This window comes from Pongo abelii, chromosome 17 (assembly GCF_028885655.2).
Source record: "Pongo abelii isolate AG06213 chromosome 17, NHGRI_mPonAbe1-v2.0_pri, whole genome shotgun sequence".
NCBI classification, from domain to species: Eukaryota; Metazoa; Chordata; class Mammalia; order Primates; family Hominidae; genus Pongo; species Pongo abelii.
Genome location: NC_072002.2, coordinates 37,546,851 through 37,572,236, shown reverse-complemented (window position 1 = coordinate 37,572,236; position 25,386 = coordinate 37,546,851). Strand labels below are relative to the sequence as shown.

Below are 25,386 nucleotides of genomic sequence, written 5' to 3'. Positions count from 1 at the left end.
GTGTTTGCTTTTTTGTTCTTGTGATAGTTTGCCGAGAATGATGGTTTCCAACTTCATCCATGTCCCTACAAAGGACATGAACTCATCATTTTTTATGGCTGCATAGTATTCCATGGTGTATATGTGCCACAGTTTCTTAATCCAGTCTATCATTATTGGACATTTGGGTTGATTCCAAGTCTTTGCTATTGTGAATAGTGCTGCAATAAACATACGTGTGCATGTGTCTTTACAGCAGCATGATTTATAATCCTTTGGGTATATACCCAGTAATGGGATGGCTGAGTCAAATGGAATTTCTAGTTCTAGATCCCTGAGGAATCACCACACTGACTTCCACAATGGTTGAACTAGTTTACAGTCCCACCAACAGTGTAAAAGTGTTCCTATTTCTCCACATCCTCTCCAGGACTTGTTGTTTCCTGACTTTTTAATGATTGCCATTCTAACTGGTGTGAGATGGTATCTCACTGTAGTTTTGATTTGCATTTCTCTGATGGTCAGTGATGATGAGCATTTTTTCATGTGTCTTTTGGCTGCATAAATATCTTCTTTTGAGAAATGTCTGTTCATATCCTTCACCCACTTGTTGATGGGGTAGTTTGTTTTTTTCTTGTAAATTTGTTTGTGTTCTTTGTAGATTCTGGATATTAGCCCTTTGTCAGATGAGTAGATTGCAAAAATTTTCTCCCATTCTGTAGGTTGCCTGTTTACTCTGATGGTAATTTCTTTTGCTGTGCAGAAGCTCTTTAGTTTAATTAGATCCCATTTGTCAATTTTGGCTTTTGTTGCCATTGCTTGTGGTGTTTTAGTCACGAAGTCCTTGCCCATGCCTATGTCCTGAATGGTATTGCCTAGGTTTTCTTTTTCTTCTAGGGTTTTTCTGGTTTTAGGTCTAACATTTAAGTCTTTAATCCATCTTGAATTAATTTTAGTATAAGGTGTAAGGAAGGGATCCAGTTTCAGCTTTCTACATATGGCTAGCCAGTTTTTCCAGCACCATTTATTAAATAGGGAATCTTTTCCCCATTTCTTGTTTTTGTCAGGTTTGTCAAAGATCAGATAGTTGTAGATATGTGGCATTATTTCTGAGGGTTCTCTTCTGTTCCATTGGTCTATATCTCTGTTTTAGTACCAGTACCATGCTGTTTTGGTTACTATAGCCTTGTAGTATAGTTTGAAGTCAGGTAGTGTGATGCTTCCAGCTTTGTTCTTTTGGCTTAGGATTGACTTGGCAATGCCGGCTCTTTTTTGGTTCCATATGAACTTTAAAGTAGTTTTTTCCAGTTCTGTGAAGAAAGTCATTGGTAGCTTGATGGGGATGGCATTGAATCTATAACTTGGGCAGTATGGCCATTTTCAGGATATTGATTCTTCCTACCCATGAGCATGGAATGTTCTTCCATTTGTTTGTGTCCTCTTTTATTTCATTGAGCAGTGGTTTATAGTTCTCCTTGAAGAGGTCCTTCACGTCCCTTGTAAGTTGGATTCCTAGGTATTTTATTCTCTTTGAAGCAATTGTGAATGGGAGTTCACTCATGATTTGGCTCTCTGTTTGTCTGTTACTGGTGTATAAGAATGCTTGTGATTTTTGCACATTGATTTTGTATCCTGAGACTTTGCTGAAGTTGCTTATCAGCTTAAGGAGATTTGGGGCTGAGACAATGGGGTTTTCTAGATACACAATCATGTCATCTGCAAACAGGAACAATTTGACTTCCTCTTTTCCTGATTGAATACCCTTTATTTCTTTCTCCTGCCTAATTGCCCTGGCCAGAACTTCCAACACTATGTTGAATAGGAGTGGTGAGAGAGGGCATCCCTGTCTTGTGCCAGTTTTCAAAGGGAATACTCCCAGTTTTTGCCCATTCAGTATGATATTGGCTGTGGGTTTGTCATAGATAGCTCTTATTATTTTGAGATACGTCCCATCAATACCTAATTCATTGAGAGTTTTTAGCATGTAGCATTGTTGAATTTTGTCAAAGGCCTTTTCTGCATGTATTGAGATAATCATGTGGTTTTTGTCATTGGTTCTGTTTATATGCTGGATTACGTTTATTGATTTGCGTATATTGAACCAGCCTTGCATCCCAGGGATGAAGCCCACTTGATCATGATGGATAAGCTTTTTGATGTGCTGCTGGATTCGGTTTGCCAGTATTTTATTGAGGATTTTTGCATCGATGTTCATCAGGGATATTGGTCTAAAATTCTCTTTTTTTGTTGTGTCTCTGCCAGGCTTTGGTATCAGGATGATGCTGGCCTCATAAAATGAGCTAGGGAGGATTCCCTCTTTTTCTATTGATTGGAATAGTTTCAGAAGGAATGGTACCAGCTCCTCTTTGTACCTCTGGTAGAATTTGTCTGTGAATCCGTCTGGGCCTGGACCTTTTTTGGTTGGTAAGCTATTAATTATTGCCTGAATTTCAGAGCCTGTTATTGGTCTATTCAGAGGTTCAACTTCTTCCTGGTTTAGTCTTGGGAGGGTGTATGTGTCCAGGAATTTATCCATTTCTTCCAGATTTTCTAGTTTATTTGCATAGAGGTGTTTATAGTATTCTCTGATGGTAGTTTGTATTTCTGTGGGATCGGTGGTGATATCCCCTTTATCATTTTTTATTGCATGTATTTGATTCTTCTCTCTTTTCTTCTTTATTAGTCTTGCTAGCAGTCTATCAATTTTGTTGATCTTTTCAAAAAACCAGCTCCTGGATTCATTGATTTTTTTTGAAGGGTTTTTTGTGTCTCTATTTCCTTCAGTTCTGCTCTGATCTTAGTTATTTCTTGCCTTCTGCTAGCTTTTGAATGTGTTTGCTCTTGCTTCTCTAGTTCTTTTAATTGTGATGTTAGGGTGTCAATTTTAGATCTTTCCTGCTTTCTCTTGTGGGCATTTAGTGCTATAAATTTCCCTCTACACACTGCTTTGAATGTGTCCCAGAGATTCTGGTATGTTGTGTCTTTGTTCTCGTTGGTTTCAAAGAACATCTTTATTTCTGCCTTTACTTCGTTATGTACCCAGTAGTCATGCAGGAGCAGGTTGTTCAGTTTCCATGTAGTTGATCGGTTTTGAGTGAATTTCTTAATCCTGAGTTATAGTTTGATTACACTGTGGTCTGAGAAACAGTTTGTTATAATTTCTGTTCTTTTACATTTGCTGAGGAGTGCTTTACTTCCAAGTATGTGGTCAATTTTGGAATAGGTGGTGTGGTGCTGAAAAGAATGTATATTCTGTTGATTTGGGGTGGAGAGTTCTGTAGATGTCTATTAGGTCTGCTTGTAGCAGAGCTGAGTTCAATTCCTGGATATCCTTGTTAACTTTCTGTCTCGTTGATCTGTCTAATGTTGACAGTGGGGTGTTAAAGTCTCCCATTATTACTGTGTGGGAGTCTAAGTCTCTTTGCAGGTCTCTAAGGACTTGCTTTATGCATCTGGTGCTCCTGTGTTGGGTGCATATATATTTAGGATAGTTAGCTCTTCTTGTTGAATTGATCCCTTTACCATTATGTAATGGCCTTCTTTGTCTCTTTTGATCTTTGTTGGTTTAAAGTCTGTTTTATCAGAGACTAGGATTGCAACCCCTGCCTTTTTGTTGATTTCCATTTGCTTGGTAGATCTTCCTCCATCCCTTTATTTTGAGCCTATGTGTGTCTCTGCACGTGAGATGGGTTTCCTGAATACAGCACACTGATGGGTCTTGACTCTTTATCCAATTTGCCAGTCTGTGTCTTTTAATTGAAGCATTTAGCCCGTTTACATTTAAAGTTAATATTGTTATGTGTGAATTTGATCCTGTCATTATGATGTTAACTGGTTATTTTGCTCGTTAGTTGATGCAGTTTCTTCCTAGCCTCGATGGTCTTTACAATTTGGCATGTTTTTGCAGTGGCTGGTACTGGTTGTTCCTTTCCATGTTTAGTGCTTCCTTCAGGGGCTCTTTTAGGGCAGGCCTGGTGGTGACAAAATCTCTCAGCATTTGCTTGTCTGTAAAGGATTTTATTTCTCCTTCACTTATGAAGCTTAGTTTGGCTGGTTATGAAATTCTGGGTTGAAAATTCTTTTCTTTAAGAAGGTTGAATATTGGCCCCCACTCTCTTCTGGCTTGTAGAGTTTCTGCCGAGAGATCTGCTGTTAGTCTGATGGGCTTCCCTTTGTGGGTAACCTGACCTTTGTCTCTGGCTGCCTTTAACATTTTTTCCTTCATTTCAACTTTGGTGAATCTGACAATTATGCGTCTTGGAGTTCTCTTCTCGAGGAGTATCTTTGTGGCGTTCTCTGTATTTCCTGAATTTAAATGTTGGCCTGCCTTGCTAGATTGGGGAAGTTCTCCTGGATAATATCCTGCAGAGTGTTTTCCAACTTGGTTCCATTCTCCCTGTCACTTTCAGGTACACCAATCAGACGTAGATTTGGTCTTTTCACATAGTCCCATATTTCTTGGAGGCTTTGTTCGTTTCTTTTTCTTTTTATTTTTCTCTAAACTTCTCTTCTCACTTCATTTCATTCATTTGATTTTCCATCACTGATAGCTTTTCTTCCAGTTGATCGAATTGGCTACTGAGGCTTGTGCATTCATCACGTAGTTCTCGTGCTGTGGTTTTCAGCTCTATCAGGTCCTTTAAGGACTTCTCTGCATTGATTATTCTAGTTAGCCATTCGTCTAATCTTTTTTCAAGGTTTTTGACTTCTTTGCCATGGGTTCGAACTTCCTCCTTTAGCTCGGAGTAGTTTGATCACCTGAAGCCTTCTTCTCTCAACTCGTCAGAGTCATTCTCCATCCAGCTTTATTCTGTTGCTGGTGAGGAGCTGCGTTCCTTTGGAGGAGGAGAGGTGCTCTGATTTTTAGATTTTTCAGTTTTTCTGCTCTGTTTTTTCCCCATCTTTGTGATTTTATCTACCTTTGGTCTTTGATGATGGTGATGTACAGATGGGGTTTTGGTGTGGATGTCCTTTCTGTTTGTTAGTTTTCCTTCTAACAGTCAGGACCCTCAGCTGCAGGTCTGTTGGAGTTTGCTGGAGGTCCACTCCAGATCCTGTTTGCCTGGGTATCAGCAGCGGAGACTGCAGAACAGCGGATATTGGTGAATGGCAAATGTTGCTGCCTCATCATTCCTCTGGAAGTTTTGTCTCAGGGGAGTACCCGGCCATGGGAGGTGTCAGTCTGCCCCTACTGGGGGGTGCCTCCCAGTTAGGCTACTCAGGGGTCAGGGACCCACTTGAAGAGGCAGTCTGTCTGTTCTCGGATCTCCAGCTGTGTGCTGGGAGAACCACTACTCTCTTCAAAGCTGTCAGACAGGGACATTTAAGTCTGCAGAGGTTTCTGCTGCCTTTTGTTTGGCTATGCCCTGCCCCCAGATGTGGAGTCTACAGAGGCAGGCAGGCCTCCTTGAGCTGCAGTGGGCTCCACCCAGTTCGAGCTTCCTGGCCACTTTGTTTACCTACTCAAGCCTCGGCAATGGCGAGCGCCCCTCCCCCAGCCTCGCTGCTGCTTTGCAGTTCGATCTCAGACTGCTGTGCTAGCAATGAGCGAGGCTCCGTGGGCATAGGACACTCTGAGCCAGGCACGGGATATAATCTCCTGATGTGCCATTTGCTAAGACAGTTGGAAAAGCACAGTATTAGGGTGGGAGTGACCCAATTTTCCAGGTGCCATCTGTCACCCCTTTCCTTAGCTAGGAAAGGGAATTCCCTGACCCCTTGCACTTCCCAGGTGAGGCGATGCCTCACCCTGCTTCCGCTCAGGCTTGGTGTACTTCATCCACTGTCCTGCACCCACTGTCCGACAATCCCCAGTGAGATGCACCCGGTACCTCAGTTGGAAATGCAGAAATCATTTGTCTTCTGCGTCGCTCACACTGGGAGCTGTAGACTGGAGCTGTTCCTATTCGGCCATCTAAAAGAATTCTTATGTAAGGCTGGGCACGGTGGCTCATACCTGTAATCCCAGCACTTTGGGAGGCCAAGGCAAGTGGATCCCTTGGGCCCAGGAATGGAAGACCAGCCTGGGAAACCTTGAGAAACCCCATCTCTACAAAAAATACAAAAATTAGCCAGGCATGGTGGCACATGCCTGTTGTCCCAGCTGCTCAGGAGGCTGAGGTGGGAGGATCACCTGAGTCCAGGGAGATCGAGGCTGCAGGAGTCATGATCACACCACCACACTCCAGCCTGGGCAAAAGAGGGAAACCCTGTCAAAAAAAAAAAAAAAAAAACAAAGGAAAGAAAGAGAGAGAGAGGGAGGGAGAGAGGGAAGGAGAGAGGGTGGGTGGGAGGGAGGGAGGGAGGCTTACTTGAATAATTGAGGTTTATTGTATACCCACTTTTTGGTGACCTTGGAAAATTAAATCCAAGGTGTGAAAGTTAAAATTAAATGGGCATTTTCTGGATTGGTTTTCTATTTTGAAATTTTTCCTCAAATGTTTCCATTTCCAATGTACTTTCCTCTTTTTCGTGACAAATATGAACTAACTCACTGTGGCTTGGGGTTTCACTTGCTCAAGTCAACTTTTGGAATGCTGATTGGTGTTCTCTAAAAATGGAGAGAAGATATCCAGAAGTTCATGTCAAAAACTTTTTCTTTCAGTAATTTACCAAAAAAGTTTAAGTTGTTCAAATAAAGGGACCATCTGATTTTATCACAAATCACACGTTCAGTGTTGCTTGTCTGTAGTCCTGGGGGAAAAACAGTGCCCTGACTGTTAACACAGTTCAGAAATGTTCAGAAATCCAGGGGTGTTTCTCTTTTCATGTGCATCATGTCAAGGAAGTAAAACCTTCCTGTTAATTGTGTCCTTCATTATCATGATGCTTTCCATGCCCAGCACTCTGGGGACCACTGGAAGGACTGACTGCGTTATCATAGAGGATTGTTGAATTTGCATCCTTGAAGCCTTCCAAATATTGATGGTCTTCTCCTGTCAGCTGGGTGTGACCCTCGTAGGGAAAAGGACCAGCAGTCATGCTTTTGGGAGCCTTTATCCATGTGGATTTTGTGTTTCCCTGGACAGGCCAGCAGCTCCTTGAGCAGAATACCATGACCAGTGATATGTTTTATTTCATTTTCAGGGGCTTATAAAATTCTACAGAAGTCCCAGAAACCCAGTGCATTAAGGTAAACTCCTTTTTTTTTTTTTTTTCCTTGAGATGGAGTTTAGCTCTTCTTGGAGTGCAATGGCACGATCTGGAGCGCAATGGCGCGGTCTCAGCTCACCGCACCCTCCACCCCCCGGGTTCAAGCGATTTGCCTGCCTCAGCCTCCCGAGTAGCTGGGATTACAGGCACGCACCACCACGCTTGGCTAATTTTGTATTTTTAGTAGAGAGGGGTTTCTCCATGTTGGTCAGGCTGGTCTCGAACTCCCGACCTCAGGTGATCCGCCCGCCTCGGCCTCCCAAAGTGCTGGGATTACAGGCATGAGCCACCACGCCCGGCCAAGATAAACTCTTAATGTTTGGTGATCTGTGGTTGGGTTAAAGGAAAGGGCTGAGACTTGTGGTATCATGAGATTCTTCCATTCAGCCAGAGACTCTGCAGGCCTGGATTGTGGTGAGGGCAGGGGACTTAGTCTTTGAAGCCGGCCCTCTTCTTGCTGTTTGGCCCACTCCAGGCTGTGTCCACCAACACCTGGAACATGTCTGCCTTTAGCCATGTGTGAAGAGGCATGGAAGTCTCAATCCACTTCCTTCAGGGGATTCACATGTCACCTCTCAGATGACATGTGAATGAAATGTATGTGGCCAGCTGCTTTGGGTGCCAATCGGCTGCATCAAGCACAGAGGGACAGTACTTTTTCTTGTTTCCCCAGCCCCGTCCTAATTTGACTTACTTTAGACCCAGAAGTCTCTCCACTTACTAGCTCATTCTTGGGCAAAATGAGGCCTTTGTTGCAGGCAGTCAATGGAGCAGCTTTGGTGAATGTAAATGAGAAAAGACAAGACTTCAGGCCTGGAGCTGTGAGGCCAGTGCCCCTAGACTGGCCAGCTGGCCTCTGGGTTTTGGGGCCTGCTGAAGGCCTAAAGAGAAAAGGTCTGAAGGGAATGACTCCTGAGAGAAGGTCATCTACTCTGAGAATGTGGGGCTTCCACTCCCTGGAGCACCTTTTGTTCTTTTAATAAAGTGTTTTTGTAGCAAGAAGCCAGTAGAGTTGCCAGATAAAATACAGGATGCCTGGTTGCATTTGAATTTCAGATAAGCCTCGAATATTTTGTAATATTCGGAACATATAGTACTTACACTAAAACATTACTCTTTATCAGAAATTCAAATGTATTTGATTGCCCTGTATTTTTACTTGTTAAATATGGTAGCCCCAAAAGTCAGTCCAGTGGCCTGAGATAGTTGACACTTCTTTGAAAGTGACAAATGTACATGTGAGAAACAGTTGCCCACAGGTAAAAATGTGTATGATTTAAAATGAACTAGTAACTGGTTTTGAATATTAAATACATTTCCCTCTATTTATGAATAATTTATAAAAGTAACTAAAATAGAATTTATTAGTAAAAGATAATGATTATTTTATGTATTTAAAATAGTTCTGCTACTTCATTTATCTTTTTTTTCTCTCTCATTCCTTAGTGACATTGACCAGCAATACTTAAACTATATATTCAGGTAAAATATAATTTACATTTTTAAAGAACAATTCATATCCTTTTAGGGCTAATGGATTTTTATTTTCCAATAATATTTTGATTGAAGAGTTCTGAGCCAATGTGCCTGCCAGGAAGATAAGTTACAGAATTTGTGAGATGACAGAGTTGAGGAGACCAAATAGTAGTCTTGCCCTTAGACCAGGCAAGAGGGGCCTCTCTCAGGCCCTAAACTTCAGAGGGCCACATCCCTTCTCCGGGACGTGGTATCTGTGAGGCTAAGGGACGTTTCTCTCATCCCAGAGGCCACACCCTCACTTCTAGATTGTGTCCTTGAATCCCCCACCCATGTCCCTGAGCTCGATTCCAGGGCTCCTTGGGTCCATCTTCCCAACTCATTCCCAGGCCCAAGGGGTGTCCAAAGAGAGGCTGTCAATGGGCAGGAGTGTAGGTGGAGAAGACCTTGCAGGCTCAGGTGTCCACACACATGTGTGAGGCCCTTGGGCTGCAGGATGAAGCCTGGGGTGGAAAGAAAAGGGGGGCATTGGCAACCGGGAGTCAGAGGCTGCCCTGGGCTGCTACATTCTGACATGCAGCACCAGGGAGCCCAAGAATTCTACATTTTAAACTAGACTTTCAGGTTATTCTGAAGGTGTATTTGTTAGGTAGGATGAAGTCTGAGGCTTGATTTATAACTTTTAAATATGGTATGTGGACTTCTGTTTGTATCCTTGTCCCAAGCCAAGCAGAGAATGAGCCTGCTTACTAGAACAGCATGATACACCCTTTTTATATTAGTATAATTTCTTCATTATAATTTACATGTAATTTATAATCTTATAACTATAAGGGGTATCTGCGTTGGGAGGCTGAGGAGGATCGCTTGAGCCCCAGAGCTCAAGGTTACAGTGAGTTATGACTGAGCCACTGCACTCCAGCCTGGGCAACAGGGGGAGATCTTGTCTCAAAAAAAAAAAAAGTATACAGGGCTTCAAGTTACATTTTTCTTCAAACATAGTCCCACCACAGTACACCTAGAGGTGATTAATTGCAGTTCAGAAAACGTATTGAGTACTTGCCACATGATGTCTGGCACTGCTAGGGATCCAAGGATGAATAAAATATGGTTCTTGCCCGCAAGGAGGTCGCAGTGTAGGATGCCACAGAGGGGAAAAGATGAAAAGAGAATGAAGAGAGATTGCTCCTTTGATGTGAGCCCCATTCATCCTTGGCACCCTCCCATCGCCCTCTCTGGAAACCCCTCCCATCCCCCAGCGCCCCTCTGCAGTGCCTTCATGCTGCTAAAGCCCACTGTGGGGGGCCCAATCCCCCACCCTCTGCAACCTCTTCTATCAAAACTCATGCCATCCAGGTGGCTGATTGAGTTAGAGGTTAGGAATAAAACTTGCTATCTAAGTATCGGAGGGAATTTTTTTTCAAGTGCTGAATGGCCTGCTTTGGTAGGAGTTAGGAGTGGCTTAATACTGTATTTGCAAAATTCAAACAAGGATTAAAGGACCAACTCTTCACTTAATTATTTCTTATATTTATCCCCTAATATTTTATTTGAGGTTACCCTTTGGGGCGATTCTGATGATGGGATCTGGGATACATGACAGGCTCTGGGAGATGTTTTGGGATGGCAAGAGGCCCCTCATATCCTGTCGTAAGAGTGATCACTTCTCCTCCTGAAGTTATAACCAAAAAGGGATTCAGGGAGGTAAAATAATGGAGTATGTACAGGGTATATGTTTTCCAAAGAAAGGCGAGATGGAAGCAAAGACTTAGAGAGCCTATGCAAAGGGCTAATCATTGTGAAGTCTCCAGTCTTGTTTATAGCTACAGCAGCCCTGTCTTACAAACCTACAACTTCTCAATCACTGGATGTGTGGCTCTTCCCATTGGCTTTCTCCCAAACCTCCTGTCTAGCCTCTGTCCACACTGCTGACTGCCCTGGGGCCATCAGAGAACCTTAGCTTTAGAGGAAGAGCAAAGGAAGAACATGAAAAACACAGAAATGGCTCCGAGAGACAGCTCCTGGAGCAGGCAGGCTCCCAGTGGTTTTTTTGCTCACAGCCGTCTTCCTCCACACTGCCTAGGATGTCACCACCAACTAGGGATTCCTTGTGGTGGTTCCCAATCCTGGTGTACTTTAGAGCCACTGAGGGGCCATAACAAAATAAAATAACTGATTGCCTGCACCTCAGAGATTCCGATTTAAGCCAGGACACTGGGCTGTTCTGATATGCAGCCAGGGTTTAGAACCAGAGTAGGCCATCCAGCACTTTAAAAAATTCCCTGCCATACTTAGATAACATGTTTTATTCCTAATTCTCTAATTTGATTGGCTGCCCAGATGGCATGAATTTTGATAGAAGAGGTTGCAGAGGGTGGGGGATTGGGCCCCCCAAGTGGGGTTCGGCAGCATGAAGGCACTGTAGAGGGGCACTGTGGGACGGGAGGGGTTTTCAGAGAGGACAATGGGAGGTTGCCAAGGATGAACAGGGCTCACATCAAAGGAACACTCCTCTTCATTCTCTTTTCATCCTTTCCCCTCTGTGGCATCTATTGAAAATCAGTAAAGGTAGTTTTCAGCCACATGGTGGATGGGCTGGATCAATTGTGGGCTAGCCTCTTGGAAATGTAACTATCTTCTACACAGTTGATTTTGTGGCAAAAATATACGTAGCTCACACACAACAGCTAGCTTTTACATTGCAAGCTGTTTTAATTGGGAGTTTGCTTTGTTTAGCTTATAAATACTCTTGGTAGATTAGGTGAGTATGATCATAACTAGGGTCAGCCTGGATCGAGAAAAGAGACACAGTAGACCCTCAGGTTGAGACATGGATTCATACTCTGTCCCAAGCCTGTCCCAGGAGGCAATCTTCTTGCCAAAACATGAGACATTTCAAGTCATTCTTACTCTCTCTGAGGAGCTGGATTTAGGCAGAGTGAGTCAGTGCAGATAATTTGCTTTTAGGCATATTTAACTATTTCCAAGTAAAATGTGTGGGAACAGCTGGTGTTTTTGGTGCCGGGGAGACTTCTTGACTACTTTGCTGTCTCTTTTCCAGTGTGGTGCTCCTGGCATTTGCGTCTCATCCCACAGGTAAATGGCCCCGGAGTGTTGTTTTGTCTGTTTGACATTGCTTATTGGACCCAGTGAGCCTGTCTCTCAGAGACATTTCATAAGAGCATGTCATTGCCCCCCAGGATGACTGCGAGGGCAGGAAGGTCCCACCTATTTGAAACTGCTCTTAATAAACCAATTTATCACCCAGGAATTTATTCTTACCCCTTCTTGTTGTCTGTGTTTTCATCCAGTATGATCGCAGATATACAGACAGGTCTATTTCCTGCCAAGTAAACTAAGGCTTATTTTGCCTGCTTCTGAAATTCCTTTTCCAAGCGTCCTGAATTGCTCTTCATTTCTAGTGTTAAAAAATTTGGTGAAAAAGTTCAAAAGTTCAAAAAACACCCTGAATCCCTTTTTGGTGATAACTTCAGGAGCAGAAGTTATTGCTCTTATGGCAGAATATGAGGGGCCTCTTGCTATCCCATAATATTTCCCAAGGCCTGCTATGGTACCCCAAATCCCATCATCAGAATCATCCCAAAGGGTAACCTCAAATAAAATACTAGGGGGTAAATATAAGAAATAATTAAGTGAAGGAGTTGGTTCTCTAATTCTTGTTTGAATTTTGCAAATATATTGTTGTTACCCTCTTTCTATCTGGCATCATTTTTAAAGTTTGTATCATATGTCACCATCCAGTTCTCATAATTGCAGAAGAAAGAAGTCAATTCTTTTTTTTTTTTTTGAGACAGAGTCTCACTCTGTTGCCCAGGCTGGAGTGCAGTGGCATGATCTCAGCTCACTGCAACCTCCGCCTCCCAGGTTCAAGCAATTCTCCTGCCTCAGCCTCCCGAGTGGCTGGGACTATGGCGCATGAGACCATGCCTGGCTAATTTTTTGTACTTTTAGTAGAGACAGGTTTTCACCATGTTAGCCAGGATGGTCTCGATCTCCTGACCTCATGATCCACCCACCTTGGCCTCCCAAAGTGCTGGGATTACAGGCGTGTGCCACCACGCCCGGCCAGGAGTCAATTTTTAAAATGTATCTTGCTGCCTCAATTACTCTGTTGTTGCTTTTCAGATTAAGGAATTGCCCACAAGACCCTATTCCATCACAGTTTTTTGCTTTGAAAGGCTTTGAAATTGATGCCAAAAGATAAAACAATAATGTCTGTGTGTGGCATGGCTGAAAATACAAGTTATATTGGTTGTGCTCCTTGTGGCTTCGTGGAGTGTGGTGCAAAGAATAGACTCAGAAGGATTGGAACTTTCCTTGGCTCCCCCACTGAGTGGCCTTAAGATAGTTTTTAAAAAACAAACAAACCACAAAACAAATGTTTATTCACCACTTGCTATGCATAAAGCATTACCCAAGCCCTCTAGGTCTCAGTTTTCGCATCTAGAAAATGAGAAATGTGAACTGGCTGCTTTCTAAGGTCCCTTCTAGCTCTCATCCTGTGCTTAAAGCAATAACAGGTTTCTGTTGGCGTTTTCAGCTGCTTCTTTCTGTTGGTGTTTTACCTGCTATCTGAACGAGGATCCTCAGGGAGTTGTTGCTAGTGACTCAGGAATAATGCTTCTAGATTGTATATGACATATCTGAATCCATGTCTCGTAAGGATAACTTGAACGCATTTTCTTATTACACTCCGCTTGCCATATGAAAGCACAGTTCCTGTTGTCTGCCTGCTCCTATGAACGATGACTTCTCAAAACTCCAAGGTTTGCTGTTGAGTCCCCTCTCTGCTGTCATGTGCTAAAAGTCTATCCTTTGTGGAATAATAAGTCCTGTGAAGCCATACTGGTAACCCTAAACGGCTTCTGCTTACCCATACTGCTGGTTGTCTGCCTTTCAGTCGCATCTCCTATCATTCCTTTATGCAGCCAAGTAGCTGCCACCCAGCAGACATTTAAGAGCCTACTAAGTGTCCTGCCCCTTTGAAATGTGCTTTTGTCGGCCGGGCGCGGTGACTCACGCCTGTAATCCCTGCACTTTGGGAGGCTGAGGCGGGCGGATCACAAGGTCAGGAGATCGAGACCATCCTGGCTAACACGGTGAAACCCCGTCTCTACTAAAAATACAAAAAATTAGCCGGGCGTGGTGGTGGGCGCCTGTAGTCCCAGCTACTTGGGAGGCTGAGGCAGGAGAATGGTGTGAGCCCAGGAGGCGGAGCTTGCAGTGAGCTGAGATCGCCTCACTGCACTCCAGCCTGGGCAAGAGTGAGATTCCATCTCAAAAAAAAAAAAAAAAAAAAAGAAAGAAATGTGCTTTTGTCAAAGGCCTTTGGAAAGTTATGTTCACAGATTCTCCTTGGTTTACATCCTGAATTATTTCTAGTGGACTTGGGTGAATAATTCTTTTTTTTTTTTTTTGAGACAGAGTCTTGCTCTCTTGCCCAGGCTGGCCAGGCTGGAGTGCAGTGGTGTATCTCGGCTCACTGCAACCTCTGCCTCCCGGGTTCAAGCAATTCTCCTGCCTCAGCCTCCTGAGTAGCTGGGATTATAGGCACCTGCCACCATGCCCAGCTAATTTTTGTATTTTTAGTTGAGATGGGGTTTCACCGCGTTGGCCAGTCTGGTCTGGAACTCCTGACCTCAAGTGTTCTGCCCGCCTCATCCTCCCAAAGTGCAGGGATTATAGGCGTGAGCCACTGTGCCCGGCTGGGTGAATAATTTTTACCTAAAGAAATCATGCTGCCCTTCAGCTAAGAGGTTGTGCTTGTTCATTTGTTAAACTTATGATGGTCAGAGCTGGAAGGAATCTTAGTGATTATCCCAGGTGCCACCAAATTGTATTAATTACTTGTGCACCATCCTAATACAAATGAGGAGATTGAAACCCTGAGGAGTTAAGTGATGTGACCAAGATGATGCAGAGCAGGCGAGTAGCAGAGGGAGACTGGGGTTAGGTCTCCTGACCCTCTTTCTAAGTTGTTCTTTTTAAATGCTGCTGCTCTTTCGGTGATCCTACACTTTATTGCTTTTTTTTTTTTGAGACAGTCTCGCTCTGTTGCCCAGGCTGGAATGCAGTGGTGCAATCTTGGCTCACTGCAACCTCCGCCTCCCGGGTTCAAGTGATTCTCCTGCCTCAGCCTCCCAAGTAGCTGAGACTACAGGCACGTGCCACCACACCTGGCTAATTTTTGTATTTTTAATAGAGACAGGGTTTCACGATACTGGCCAGGCTGGTCTCGAATGCCTGACCTCAGGTGATCTGCCTGCCTCAGCCTCCCAAAGTGCTGGGATTACAGGCATAAGCCACCACGCCCAGCCCCCTACACTTTACTATAAAGTATCCCACAACAGTGAATGCTTTTGTACAATGTTCCTAAATTTTGGTCTGGAGCTGCTTTTGGTTTGGGGGATGTGTTTAGCCACCAGTTTCTGAACATGGTGACTGCTGGTGATGGCTTAGACATTTTGGCCAACAGTCTGACATTTTACCTTGAGTTATTGCTAACCTTTTAGGCCAATACAAAAACACCTTGGACACTTAGTTACTCCCTGGGAATACAAAGTGGTCAGAAGTATATGATTGTAGAATGTCCTGGGCAGAGGAGTAATTTGAAATAGGCTGCAGTTTCTTTTTGAGGTAATGAAAATGTTCTGGAATCAGATAGTGGTGATGGTTGCACAACTCTATGAATATACTAAAAACCACTGAAGTGTGCACTTTATAAGGGTGAATTTTATAGTATGCAAATTATATCTCAATAAGAAAATGTATTGGGGGAATAAAGGGACATCTTTCTCATTTGAAAACCTGTTTGGAGCTTAATTATGCCGGAAGGGATACTTGTATGGATTAATTTTCCTTCAAGTTATATTTTCATAATTTTTGAAAAAGAATGGACACAAATGTTCACCTTCCCTTCCGTCTCCCGCAGGATGGGGGATGGGTCTGCGGTGGGCAACCCAGGGCATTGTGGAGCCTGTTGGATTCATCAGAGAGAGTCCTGGGACACTGCTCTTGAAGGACTCTTCTCTGCAACTTCGATTTGTTGAAGTTTCCTGCTAGCTGAGGTGGTGTCATTGCAGAGGCCAGGTACAGAAAGTCGGGCTTATAAGAAGAGTTTTGCTGGGCCGTGGCACTGCTGAAGTGGCTGTGGGCTCCCTTGCTGTAAGGGAGCAGGACTACTCTCATAGGGTGGCTCCAATTCCTGCCAGTTCATTCATTAGCTTTCTGATTGGACCAGTCTAGCCCACTTCAAGGTAGAACAGCACTTTATTCTTTCTCACTTGCTTATTACACTTGCTATCTAGAACGTCTGCAGTGGGGCCTGAGTGTGTGTTGGGTGAGCTGTCTTCCTGGTTCCCTACTGCTCCAGTTAAGACACAGTCACAGTCAGTCTCCATAGGGACAGTCTTCTTGGAAGAATCTGTTCATACTTTCTGACATTTTACAGCAGGGCTCAATTCTTTTTGGTTTCTTCTTACCCCTTCTTTTTTTTTTCTTTTTTTTTTTTTTTGAGACAGAGTCTCGAACTCTCTTGCCCAGGCTGTAGTGCAGTGGCACAATCTCTGCTCACTGCAACCTCTGCCTTCTGGGTTCAAGTGATTCTCCTGCCTCAGCCTCCCAAGTAGCTAGGATTACAGGTGCCCGCCACCACGCCCAGCTAATTTTTGTATTTTTAGGAGAGACGGGGTCCCACCATGTTGGTCAGGCTGGTCTTGAACTCCTGACCTCAAGTGATCCACCCGCCTTGGCCTCCCAAAGTGCTAGGATTACAGGCATGAGCCGCTGCACCCGGCCCCTTCTTTTAATGCTTGTGTCTTAGCTATTTGGTAGTACTTTAAAAACATTTTAAAATTGTTATATAATTTACATATATGAAATATACATGTTAAATGTACAGCTCAATCAATTTTGGCAAATCTACACACCTGTGTAACTTATACCCCATCAAGATATAAAACATTTCTATCACTGCAGAAAGCTTCCTCCTGCCCCTTCCTACTCACTCCCTCTCCACACCATGAAGACCTCTATGGATCTGATGTCTGTTACCATAGATAAGTTCTGTCTATTCTCAAGCCCTTATAAATGGAATCATCAGTACTTTTTGTGTCTGGCTTATGCAGCACAATGTTTAGAGATTCATTCATGTCGTTGTGTATATCATGAGTTTGTTCCTTTTTGTTGCTGGTAGGGTTCCATTGTATGCATATACCACGTTTGTTTATCTGTTTACCTGTTGATGCTCACCTGGGCTGTTCCCAGCTTGTGGCTGCTCTGAACATTCTCATACCAGCCTTTTTGTGGACTTATGTTTTCACGTCTCTTGGATGAACATTTCAGAATAGGATTACTGGGTCTTAGAGAAGATGAATGTTTCACTTTCTAAGAAAGGATGTTTTCCAAAGTGTTTGTACTATTTTCCACTCCCACCCAGCAGTATGTGTGAGTTCCAGTTGCTCCACATCCTCACCAGCATTTAACATTGTCAGTCCTATTTTAACTCTTCTAGAGGGTGTGTGAGGGCTTCTGGATAGTGCTGTTGACTGAGCTTCCCTCCTCACTCACTCCTGAGTGATTGGAAGGAGGAGCTCTCTTGCAAGTGCACCTTTGGAGTGCGCTGGCAGTGGTGGTGGGACTCAGGCAGACAGTTCTTCATGCCCTCAGCATGGGCCCCACCACAGAGTTTGCTCTGAGAATCTCAGAACCTTCCTTGAGAAGAGGATCACCTTTCCCCCTTGCACTCTTTTAAGTATAGTAGAGAAGAGGAAATTTCCCCTGTTAAAGAGTTTGTATTTCCTATTTGTATGGGGCCCCTTGGCTGTGGTGTTCAAGAGAGCTCTAGAGAATTTCACAGAACAAGAGGAGCAGGGAGACTCAGGAATCTGACCCAGAAACAACCTTGTTACCTGGTGTGTCTGTGGCTCATATGTGAGACAGAGCAAGCAGCACTAATTACTGCTTGGAACTGACCTCCTGTTTTCCTGCCAGTTTTGAGGGCGAGAACATGAGAGGAAATTTTCTTCACGTTCAAATATCAGTTAGTCTTGAATGTGGCAATATTGTGTCACACTTTTCACCGTGGCAATTTCATGCTTCGTAATCTTTAGAAAGATGGGATTCACTCGCTCACTCAGAGTCAGTGGAATTTTAACTGCAGAACACAACAGTGAGGGCCTAACTCGGACTCCACTGCATAAGTCGCATGTTGCTGTAGCAAAACGTGTTTACAACTCTTTTTTTTTTTTGAGATGGAGTCTCACTCTGTCGCCCAGGCTGGAGTGCAGTGAGGCAATCTCGGCTCACTGCAACCTCTGCCTCCCGGATTCAAGCAATTCTCTGCCTCAGCTTCCTGAGTAGCTGGGATTACAGGTGCCCGCCACCACGCCTAGCTAATTTTTGTACTTTTAGTAGAGATGCGGTTTCACCATCTTAGCCAGGCTGGTCTTGAACTCCTGACCTCGTGATTCACCGGCCTCAGCCTCCCAAAGTGCTGAGATTACAGATGTCAGCCACCGCGCCCAGCCTTGTTTACAACTCTTTAGCCACTTGATTTGTGCTTAAGCCGTGTAGTTCAGCACTAGATGGTGCAGGAGTGTTGTTTTGCAGCAAACTCCTGGATCGAGTTTGCATGTGGCTGGGGCCAGCCAGCCACACGCTGCAACCTCTTCCGGGGGTATTTATAGCACAGTCACTAATATTTGCTGTTCCGGGGTTGCCGTGCACCCTCTATGCTTAGGAGTACTACTTGAGCAAAAGAGAAGGCAGGTGGAAGGCATCAAAGGGGAATATTTGAGGTGAGCTTGAAATTGAGGACCACAGAGCCAGCTGGAAACTAGAATATTAGCTCTAGGGAAGGCAAGAGATGATCAGGTCTCTCCAATACTCTTGGTTTGGTAGTGCTTGCTGTGTGCTGGGTATATTGGATATGGTGCTGACACACAGTAGGTGCAGGGGTGAGGAAAATAGCATCCCCACTCTCAAGGACTCGCTAATTCTAGGAGGAGGGACAGGTGTGAAGTCAGCTAAGTGGTGTGTGAGAAACCAACATGTGATAGTTTTAGAAATGGCTCAAAGGTAAGGGCTAACTATTCTTATTTTCTCTCTCTCATTATGGGGTCAGTTATCAGGATTTGGGTGGGGAGTATTATTTCCTGAGGACTATGTTTTTTTTTCTTTCTTTCTTTCTTTTCCTCCCTCCCAGTCTTCCTCTGACCACACTTCTGCTCTTTAGACCCCCTCCAAAGCCTGGGCTGGGCTGTAAAAGCTGCCACGCACCATGAGTCCCGTTCACCCTGCTGGAGCATTTCTGATGAAAGACTGGGTGCTGAGAGGGGCGCAGCCTGAGAGGACTCAAGGTCCTAGGTTTCATTCATCTCCCTCTCCGCCGTTCCTCATTATCACACTGGCTGCGCTGCAGTTCCTCTCACAATGAGAAGGAAGTTGGGAAAGGGCCAAGAGCACACAGCTGCCAAAGAGACGGAACGAATTCTCCATGGACATGGACAGACTCTCCCTCCACCTCCCTGAATGGAGAGCTCTGGCCACTCTCTAGGTCTGGGTTCCCCAGGGCACCCTTGCCTATCACTTCTATGGAGAAAGGGACTTCAGAATATATCCATGCTCTTCGCACACTAAATAACAGCTAATGTCATTTACAAATTCCCTCTACCAACACAGTTTGACAGTAGAGCTATTCAGAGGAATCGTGGCTGAAAGAGAACAGGAAATCTTGTAGGGCTTCATGAAAACCAGATCCCAAGAAATCCCCTCCTTGTAGTAAAACACATACTCACTCGCAGAAACAAAACAAAGAAAATAACAGTCATAATTTTAAAAAACCCTCCAAAGAAATTGAACTCAGAACTTTCCTTCCCAATAGATAGTTGAATCATTTGAGATCGTTTGAGTCTCCAAGAAAGCATAGGAGCCCATCATGTCTTTTGATCTGAAACCCTTGATTAATAGCATAGTGGTGAAGGAAATGCTGCCTGTGTGTTCCACTGCACACCTAATATACTAGCAATACTTAGGAAAATCAGCTCTCCCCCCAGTCCCCCAGAACTGAGAGACAGGCCAAGGCCCAGGGGTCTGGAAGACCAGGTTCTCCAAGGGGTTCAGAAATTCCAGATTTGGAAGACTCAAGCTATCTGCTATGGAAATGCTTAATTCCTTTTCTCCGGACATTTTTGGAAGGCTTTCTGCTTTTTTAATCTCCTGACTTCTTGTTTGTGACCAAGTTCAAATTCCAGAGAGGGAAGCAGCCAATATGTGTGATTATTTCCTCTTGTACCAAATGGAACTAAAAGAATGAACTTACTTCACAAGAAATAAATGTACCCTTTGGACCTCAAACTAAAATGAATTTGCACAGTTGGTCTGGCCCCCGTGCTGTTCTTGCAGTCATTAAACATAAAAATGAAAAAAAAAATGTCAGGGCAGTGCATTCATGACCTTTTTTTAGATATAAGGCAGAAAAGAAGAAAAGAGTCTTGAAAAAGACTCTTTTATCCTGCACGCTCCCTTGTGCAGGGTTGGCTGCCTGGTAGAGAGGAGACAGCCTAAGGTTTGGATTGACTGCAGTTCACATTCTGGCTCCATAGTTTAAGAGTTGTGCAATCTTAGCCATGTTTCTTAACTTCTCTGAGCCTTAGTTTAAATGGGCATAATAGAACCTCACAGAGTTGTTACTAAGATTGAAAGAGATAAATACATAAAGATTTTAGCACTGGGCCCTGCACAAGGCATGCTCTCACTAAATGGGCATTATTATTATCATACTGTTATTATCATGATACAACAATGTCAGTAACAGAATCCCTGGGAATGCTGGAGTGAATTCAATGCCAGGGGACTGAAAGCACAGGACTGCTAAAGACGCCCTCCTTGTATTTCCTGGGGCAACGGGGCAAGAGGGTCATGTGAGGCCTCATGGGTCACTGTTTCACCATTGCTGTTCCCCTCAGGTGATCTCTTCAGCGTCCTGGACTTTCCGTTCCTGTACTTCTACAGATTCCATGGCAGCTGCTGTGCCAGGTAATCGTAAGCTCACTCATTTGTATGCTTTCTGTGCTGCCCGCTGTGTCTTCCTCTCTGTGAAGATCAGGGTCACTGCTAGTGACCTGAGTGAGTGGCAGGAGAGAGTGGTGGTGGATGCAGGTGAGGAAGCAGTCATTATGTCACCAGCAGGCTGTCACTTAGCACCCTTAGATGCTCAGGGCCAGCTTGGGCCCTGCCAGGACCCCTGGCCCATGGAAGTGCCTCTGCCAGGGCAGTGGTTTTCGCACTTGCTCTAGAGCTAGGATTCTCCCACTTTTTTCCCCTTCCACAAGCGAATCTCACATAGACCTCCAATATATAAAACTGATGAAATGGATCCAGTTCAAGGGAAGATTTGGGTTCAGAATCCCACCCGCTCAGCTTTCCCCTTGGCCTCCTTCTTGCTCCTTAAGGCAACCTCCAAAATAACCTCCACCAAACCTGAGGACTCTGGGAAATAGATTTTGGAAACTGATGGCTAGGAGATATCCAGACAACAAGGTGATCATTAGTGCTTGGTCTTGGGAAGGACTCAGGGATATAGGCCAGTTGGAGGGCTACATCTGAACACACAGAAGTGTATCCTCACCCTCTCCCCATGTCCTGCCACGATCATCACTCTGCTTGACCTCATCGTGCTGAGAAGTGGAAAGACTTATGTAGATAGGTCCAAAGCATGTGTGGTATCCTGATATGGTAGAAAGACTGACCTGGGTTGAACCCCAGAATTGCTGTTGCTAATTGTATGATCTTTGGGTCTTAAGCTTTGTGCCTGGCCCGATAAATGGTGGTCATTATGATGATCTACTCAGGTTGACTGTAAATACAATATCAATAGATCATGAAGAATTGCTATGTAAAAATCAGGCCAACTGTTCCCACGCATATCAAACAGTGCCTTGTGAAGCAGTGATTCTTTACAATGTTAAAAAGCTGCTATGTGGCTAGTGGATGTGTCCTGCTCCTCTGGTGTGTTTGGGCCAAAAAAAAAAAAAAAAAAGAATTAATATTACAGAGTTTGTTTCTGCATTTGAGCCTTGGAATGATTTATTTATCACCCTCAGAAAAGTTTCAGGAAAACACTGACACAATTCACTTTCCTAGTTCCTGTCAATTGGTTAGGCCTTGCCCGTTAGCTGGGATCACATGGTGTGAGTGTTCGTGCTGGGCGGGCGGCTGCGGACTTGTTTCCCTTTGAGTCTGGTTATTTAGCAGCATGGGCAAGCAGGGTGTAGAGGGGAGGTCAACCATTGTTTGGTTATTTGGAACAGAGCAGCACAGTTCACAGCCCATTGATGTTGGCTTTGTGGGGTGACAATTGGGCTCTATTTTTGCCCCTTTTAATCTGCAACTTTCTCATAATGCAACATGATAAATCAGGGTTTTGTTTTATTCTAAAGATCTGGAAATCTCTGTTTGAATTGATGTGACTCTGTTACATTTTACCCATGCTTCTGTACAGAGCTCAGCCTCTTTGAGGAATGCATTGGTTTTCCCTGTGTCATTTCAGAGGCTCCACCATATCTCAGACTGAGCATTGTCATCTTCAGGAGGTTCTGGGGGAGCTCAGGAGGGGCACGGTAGCCATAGCCCAAAGACCCCATTAATCTGGGAATCTGTTCCCAGATTCCTTCATTTCTGGGAGCCTCCCTCTGCTTCTCAGATCTGCCTCCCTAGCAAGGGGTAGATGGGCTGAAAGTGCAGGGAGAAAGATAAGAGATCTATGAGTAATGTAAAAGTGAGTCACAGACATAGAAGTTAGATGATGGAAAAGAGCCCCAGATGCTTCCAGAAGCCTGTCAGTCACAAACCTGCATGAGCTTATCCTGGCCCAGAGTCTGCACTGAGAGGACAGGTCAACATGGACTCATGCCACCCCTGTGGCTACAGGCGTAAAGGAGAGGGAAAGACTCGAGGGAAAGGAAGTCTGGGAGGTTGGGCAGGCACCTGTGAAGTTGTTACTTCCTTGGATGCAGAGGTGGGAGCCACCAAGAGGAGCCTGGAGCACTGCTGCCTCCCTTTTCAGCCCTGCCCTCATGACCACCAGTGCCTGGCACATCTTTTTTTTTTTTTTTTTTTTGAGACGGAATCTCGCTCTGTCGCCCAGGTTGGAGTGCAGTGGTGTGATCTCGGCTCACTGCAAGCTCTGCCTCCCGGGTTCACCCATTCTCCTGCCTCAGCCTCCCGAGTAGCTGGGACTACAGGTGCCTGCCACCACACCAGGCTAATTTTTTTGTTGTTGTTGTATTTTTAGTAGAGATGGGGTTTCACTGTGTTAGCCAGGATGGTCTTGATCTCCTGACCTCGCGATCCGCCCACCTCGGTGTCCCAAAATGCTGAGATTACAGGTGTGAGCCACTGCGCCCAGCCACATCTCACTGTTTGTCTAGCTGGTCAAGAACACATTTCCATGAAGCTTCACACCTTCCTCAGTTGTCCTGCCTCCAAATGCCAGGAAGAGTTTGGAGCTCCCTTTGCTATGGCCCTGGCCACACAGTGGCACTTTTGAAAATAGTTCCAGCACAGGCAACTACATCTGTCCACTGCTGTGCCAGCGCCCTTGCTGGTCCAGAGATCTGAAGAGCCACGGAGACCTGGATTCTAATTGTACCTGTACCCCAGTTTCATTGTTAATAAAGTGAGACTTTGGGGATAGGTAATCTTACTGTTCTAAAAGCCTCTGGTTTCCATTAAGATAGGATGAGGACTGCTATGATTATTTCTACTTTAAGGAAACCGAACCTGAGACAAAAAGGTGGGAAGGGGGTTTTGGCTAGGGTTACGAGGGTCAGTAAGCACAGCGAGGAATAGAAATCCAGGCACTGGGTGTGATTGGGTAGGCCTGCTGCTTACCCACGGGGCCTCTTTGCGTTTTGGGTGTGAGTAACTAGACATCTTAATCCGTAGCTGTTCAGCCTCCCATGACTGCTGATGCAAATCGTAACAAACTTTGCAGGTCATCAGGGCCAAACAGGCCGAAATACACACAGGGAAACCTAATGCCTGTCTTTAGTCCTGCCCCAAGAATGTGGCTGTGAACTAGTCTAATCTAATGAAGTGAAGGTACACATTTCTGTGACATTTGGCCTTAGGTGTGTTCAATTCAATTCAATCTGCTTCCAATTCAACCTGACAAGCATTTAGTTAATGTGTACCATAACTGAGGCACCATATTAGGCTCTGTTGAAAATACAAAGAGCAGCCCAAGATTGGGCTTTTCCTGCTCAGAGTTTATGATCAGCATTGGAGCTGCGCACCAGTGCCTGTATAAGGTCAGATGGAAGTGTGGCAGTCAAGGGTCTGGAGATGCAAATGAAGTACAACTCACAGGGCTTGCCTCTCTAGCTTGGAGTTACAACTGCAGTCATATCTCTTACTTTGCAATTTTCAAGTTCAAATAACAGTCACACTCAAACCACCACTTGCACATATTTGCATGAAGTCAGCCTTTCTCTCTCTCTCTCTCTCTCACACACACACACACATACACACACACATACACACACACAGTCTGTCTCACCTCTTCCCCAGTTGTCCTGCCTTCAAATGCCAGGAAGCATTTGGAGCTCCCTTTGCTTTGGCCTTGGCCACACAGGGCACTTTTGAAAATAGTTCCAGCACAGGCAACTACATCTCCATCCACTGCTGTGCCCTTGCCCTTGTTGGTCCAGACTGGTGAATAGCCGCAAGTTGCTGCCCCTTCCTCAGGTTCTCGAGTGGGGATCGTTCCATTCACACACATGTGTAGGCATCATTTCCAAAGCATACCTCCTATGGCAGGACAGCCTGGTTTGGGGGACTTCTGGCCTCAGCCATATGTGTCACTGAAGCCAGCCTTCCCCTTCAGATTCTTATGAGCCTGGAGGTCAGTCCAGATTCTCTCTTCTCATATGGTGATTTTCCATTTGGAAGTCTTTTCCTGCCAGTTTGTCTTGCTTGAAAAAAATTTAAGCTCTGCCTTGCCAAGCACCAAAACTCCAGAAGTTCTATGGGAAGGAACAGGAGGTGTTGCCCTCCACCTTTTTTTTCTTTCATGATTTAGCCAGAGGCCTCTGAAATTTCTTTGCACCATTCCTCTAATCAAAGTTCTGTCACCATAGCTCCTTAGAAAAGCAGAGCTTAATGACTTTAAAATTTTTTTTATTTTCATCCAGAGATCACAGATCTAGAAAACACAGATGAGGTAGAGGTTGCATAATAATTTGAAATTGATTGGTAAAACGTAGCAGAATCTAGTCAGCCATTGGCTAAGGGAAGACAAGCCTCACTAACAAAAGAATCTTTTCTCCTTCCAGTGGATTTTTGGGATTCTTTCTCATGTTCAGTACAGTGAAGCTAAAAAACCTTCTGGCCCCAGGGCAGTGTGCAGCCTGGATTTTCTTTGCTAAGGTAAGAGACAAGAGGGGTGGGAAATTCTCTCTCAAGAGCCTGTGTATCCAAAGATCTCAGAACCTGGGTAATGTGAAGTTGTTTGAGCTTCATGAGACCACTTCTAGGCACTGTCCCTGAGCCTGATCCTTCCTTCATTCACGTAATGATTTCTGAGGCCTGCTCATTTTATCAACATGGCATATTTCATCTTTCTCACAGTCCTGGAAGACAATCATGGATAGGCTCCTTATTTCCTTCCTGGAGACTGTGCAGGTGTCCAGAGCTCAAGTGACTTACACAAGGGGACTCAGTCGATCCAAGGTGATAGAGAAAGGAAGATAGACAAAT

The 25,386-nt window shown here is 44.6% G+C and overlaps 1 protein-coding gene across 4 annotated transcripts in view; it reads left to right on the top strand.

The window, feature by feature from the left end:
• Nucleotides 1–25,386, top strand: part of TMEM241 (transmembrane protein 241) — a 147,789-nt gene that overhangs the window by 66,456 nt on the left and 55,947 nt on the right. For 3 of the 4 annotated variants that reach the window (XM_024236170.3, XM_024236169.3, XM_054537710.2), the window contains 5 exons: nucleotides 7,066–7,111; nucleotides 8,578–8,613; nucleotides 11,669–11,703; nucleotides 20,595–20,664; nucleotides 24,963–25,056. In XM_024236170.3, the coding sequence (XP_024091938.1) occupies nucleotides 7,066–7,111; nucleotides 8,578–8,613; nucleotides 11,669–11,703; nucleotides 20,595–20,664; nucleotides 24,963–25,056 (281 nt within the window). The remainder of the gene's footprint in view (nucleotides 1–7,065; nucleotides 7,112–8,577; nucleotides 8,614–11,668; nucleotides 11,704–20,594; nucleotides 20,665–24,962; nucleotides 25,057–25,386) is intronic. The other variant, XM_024236171.3, reaches the window with a different exon arrangement.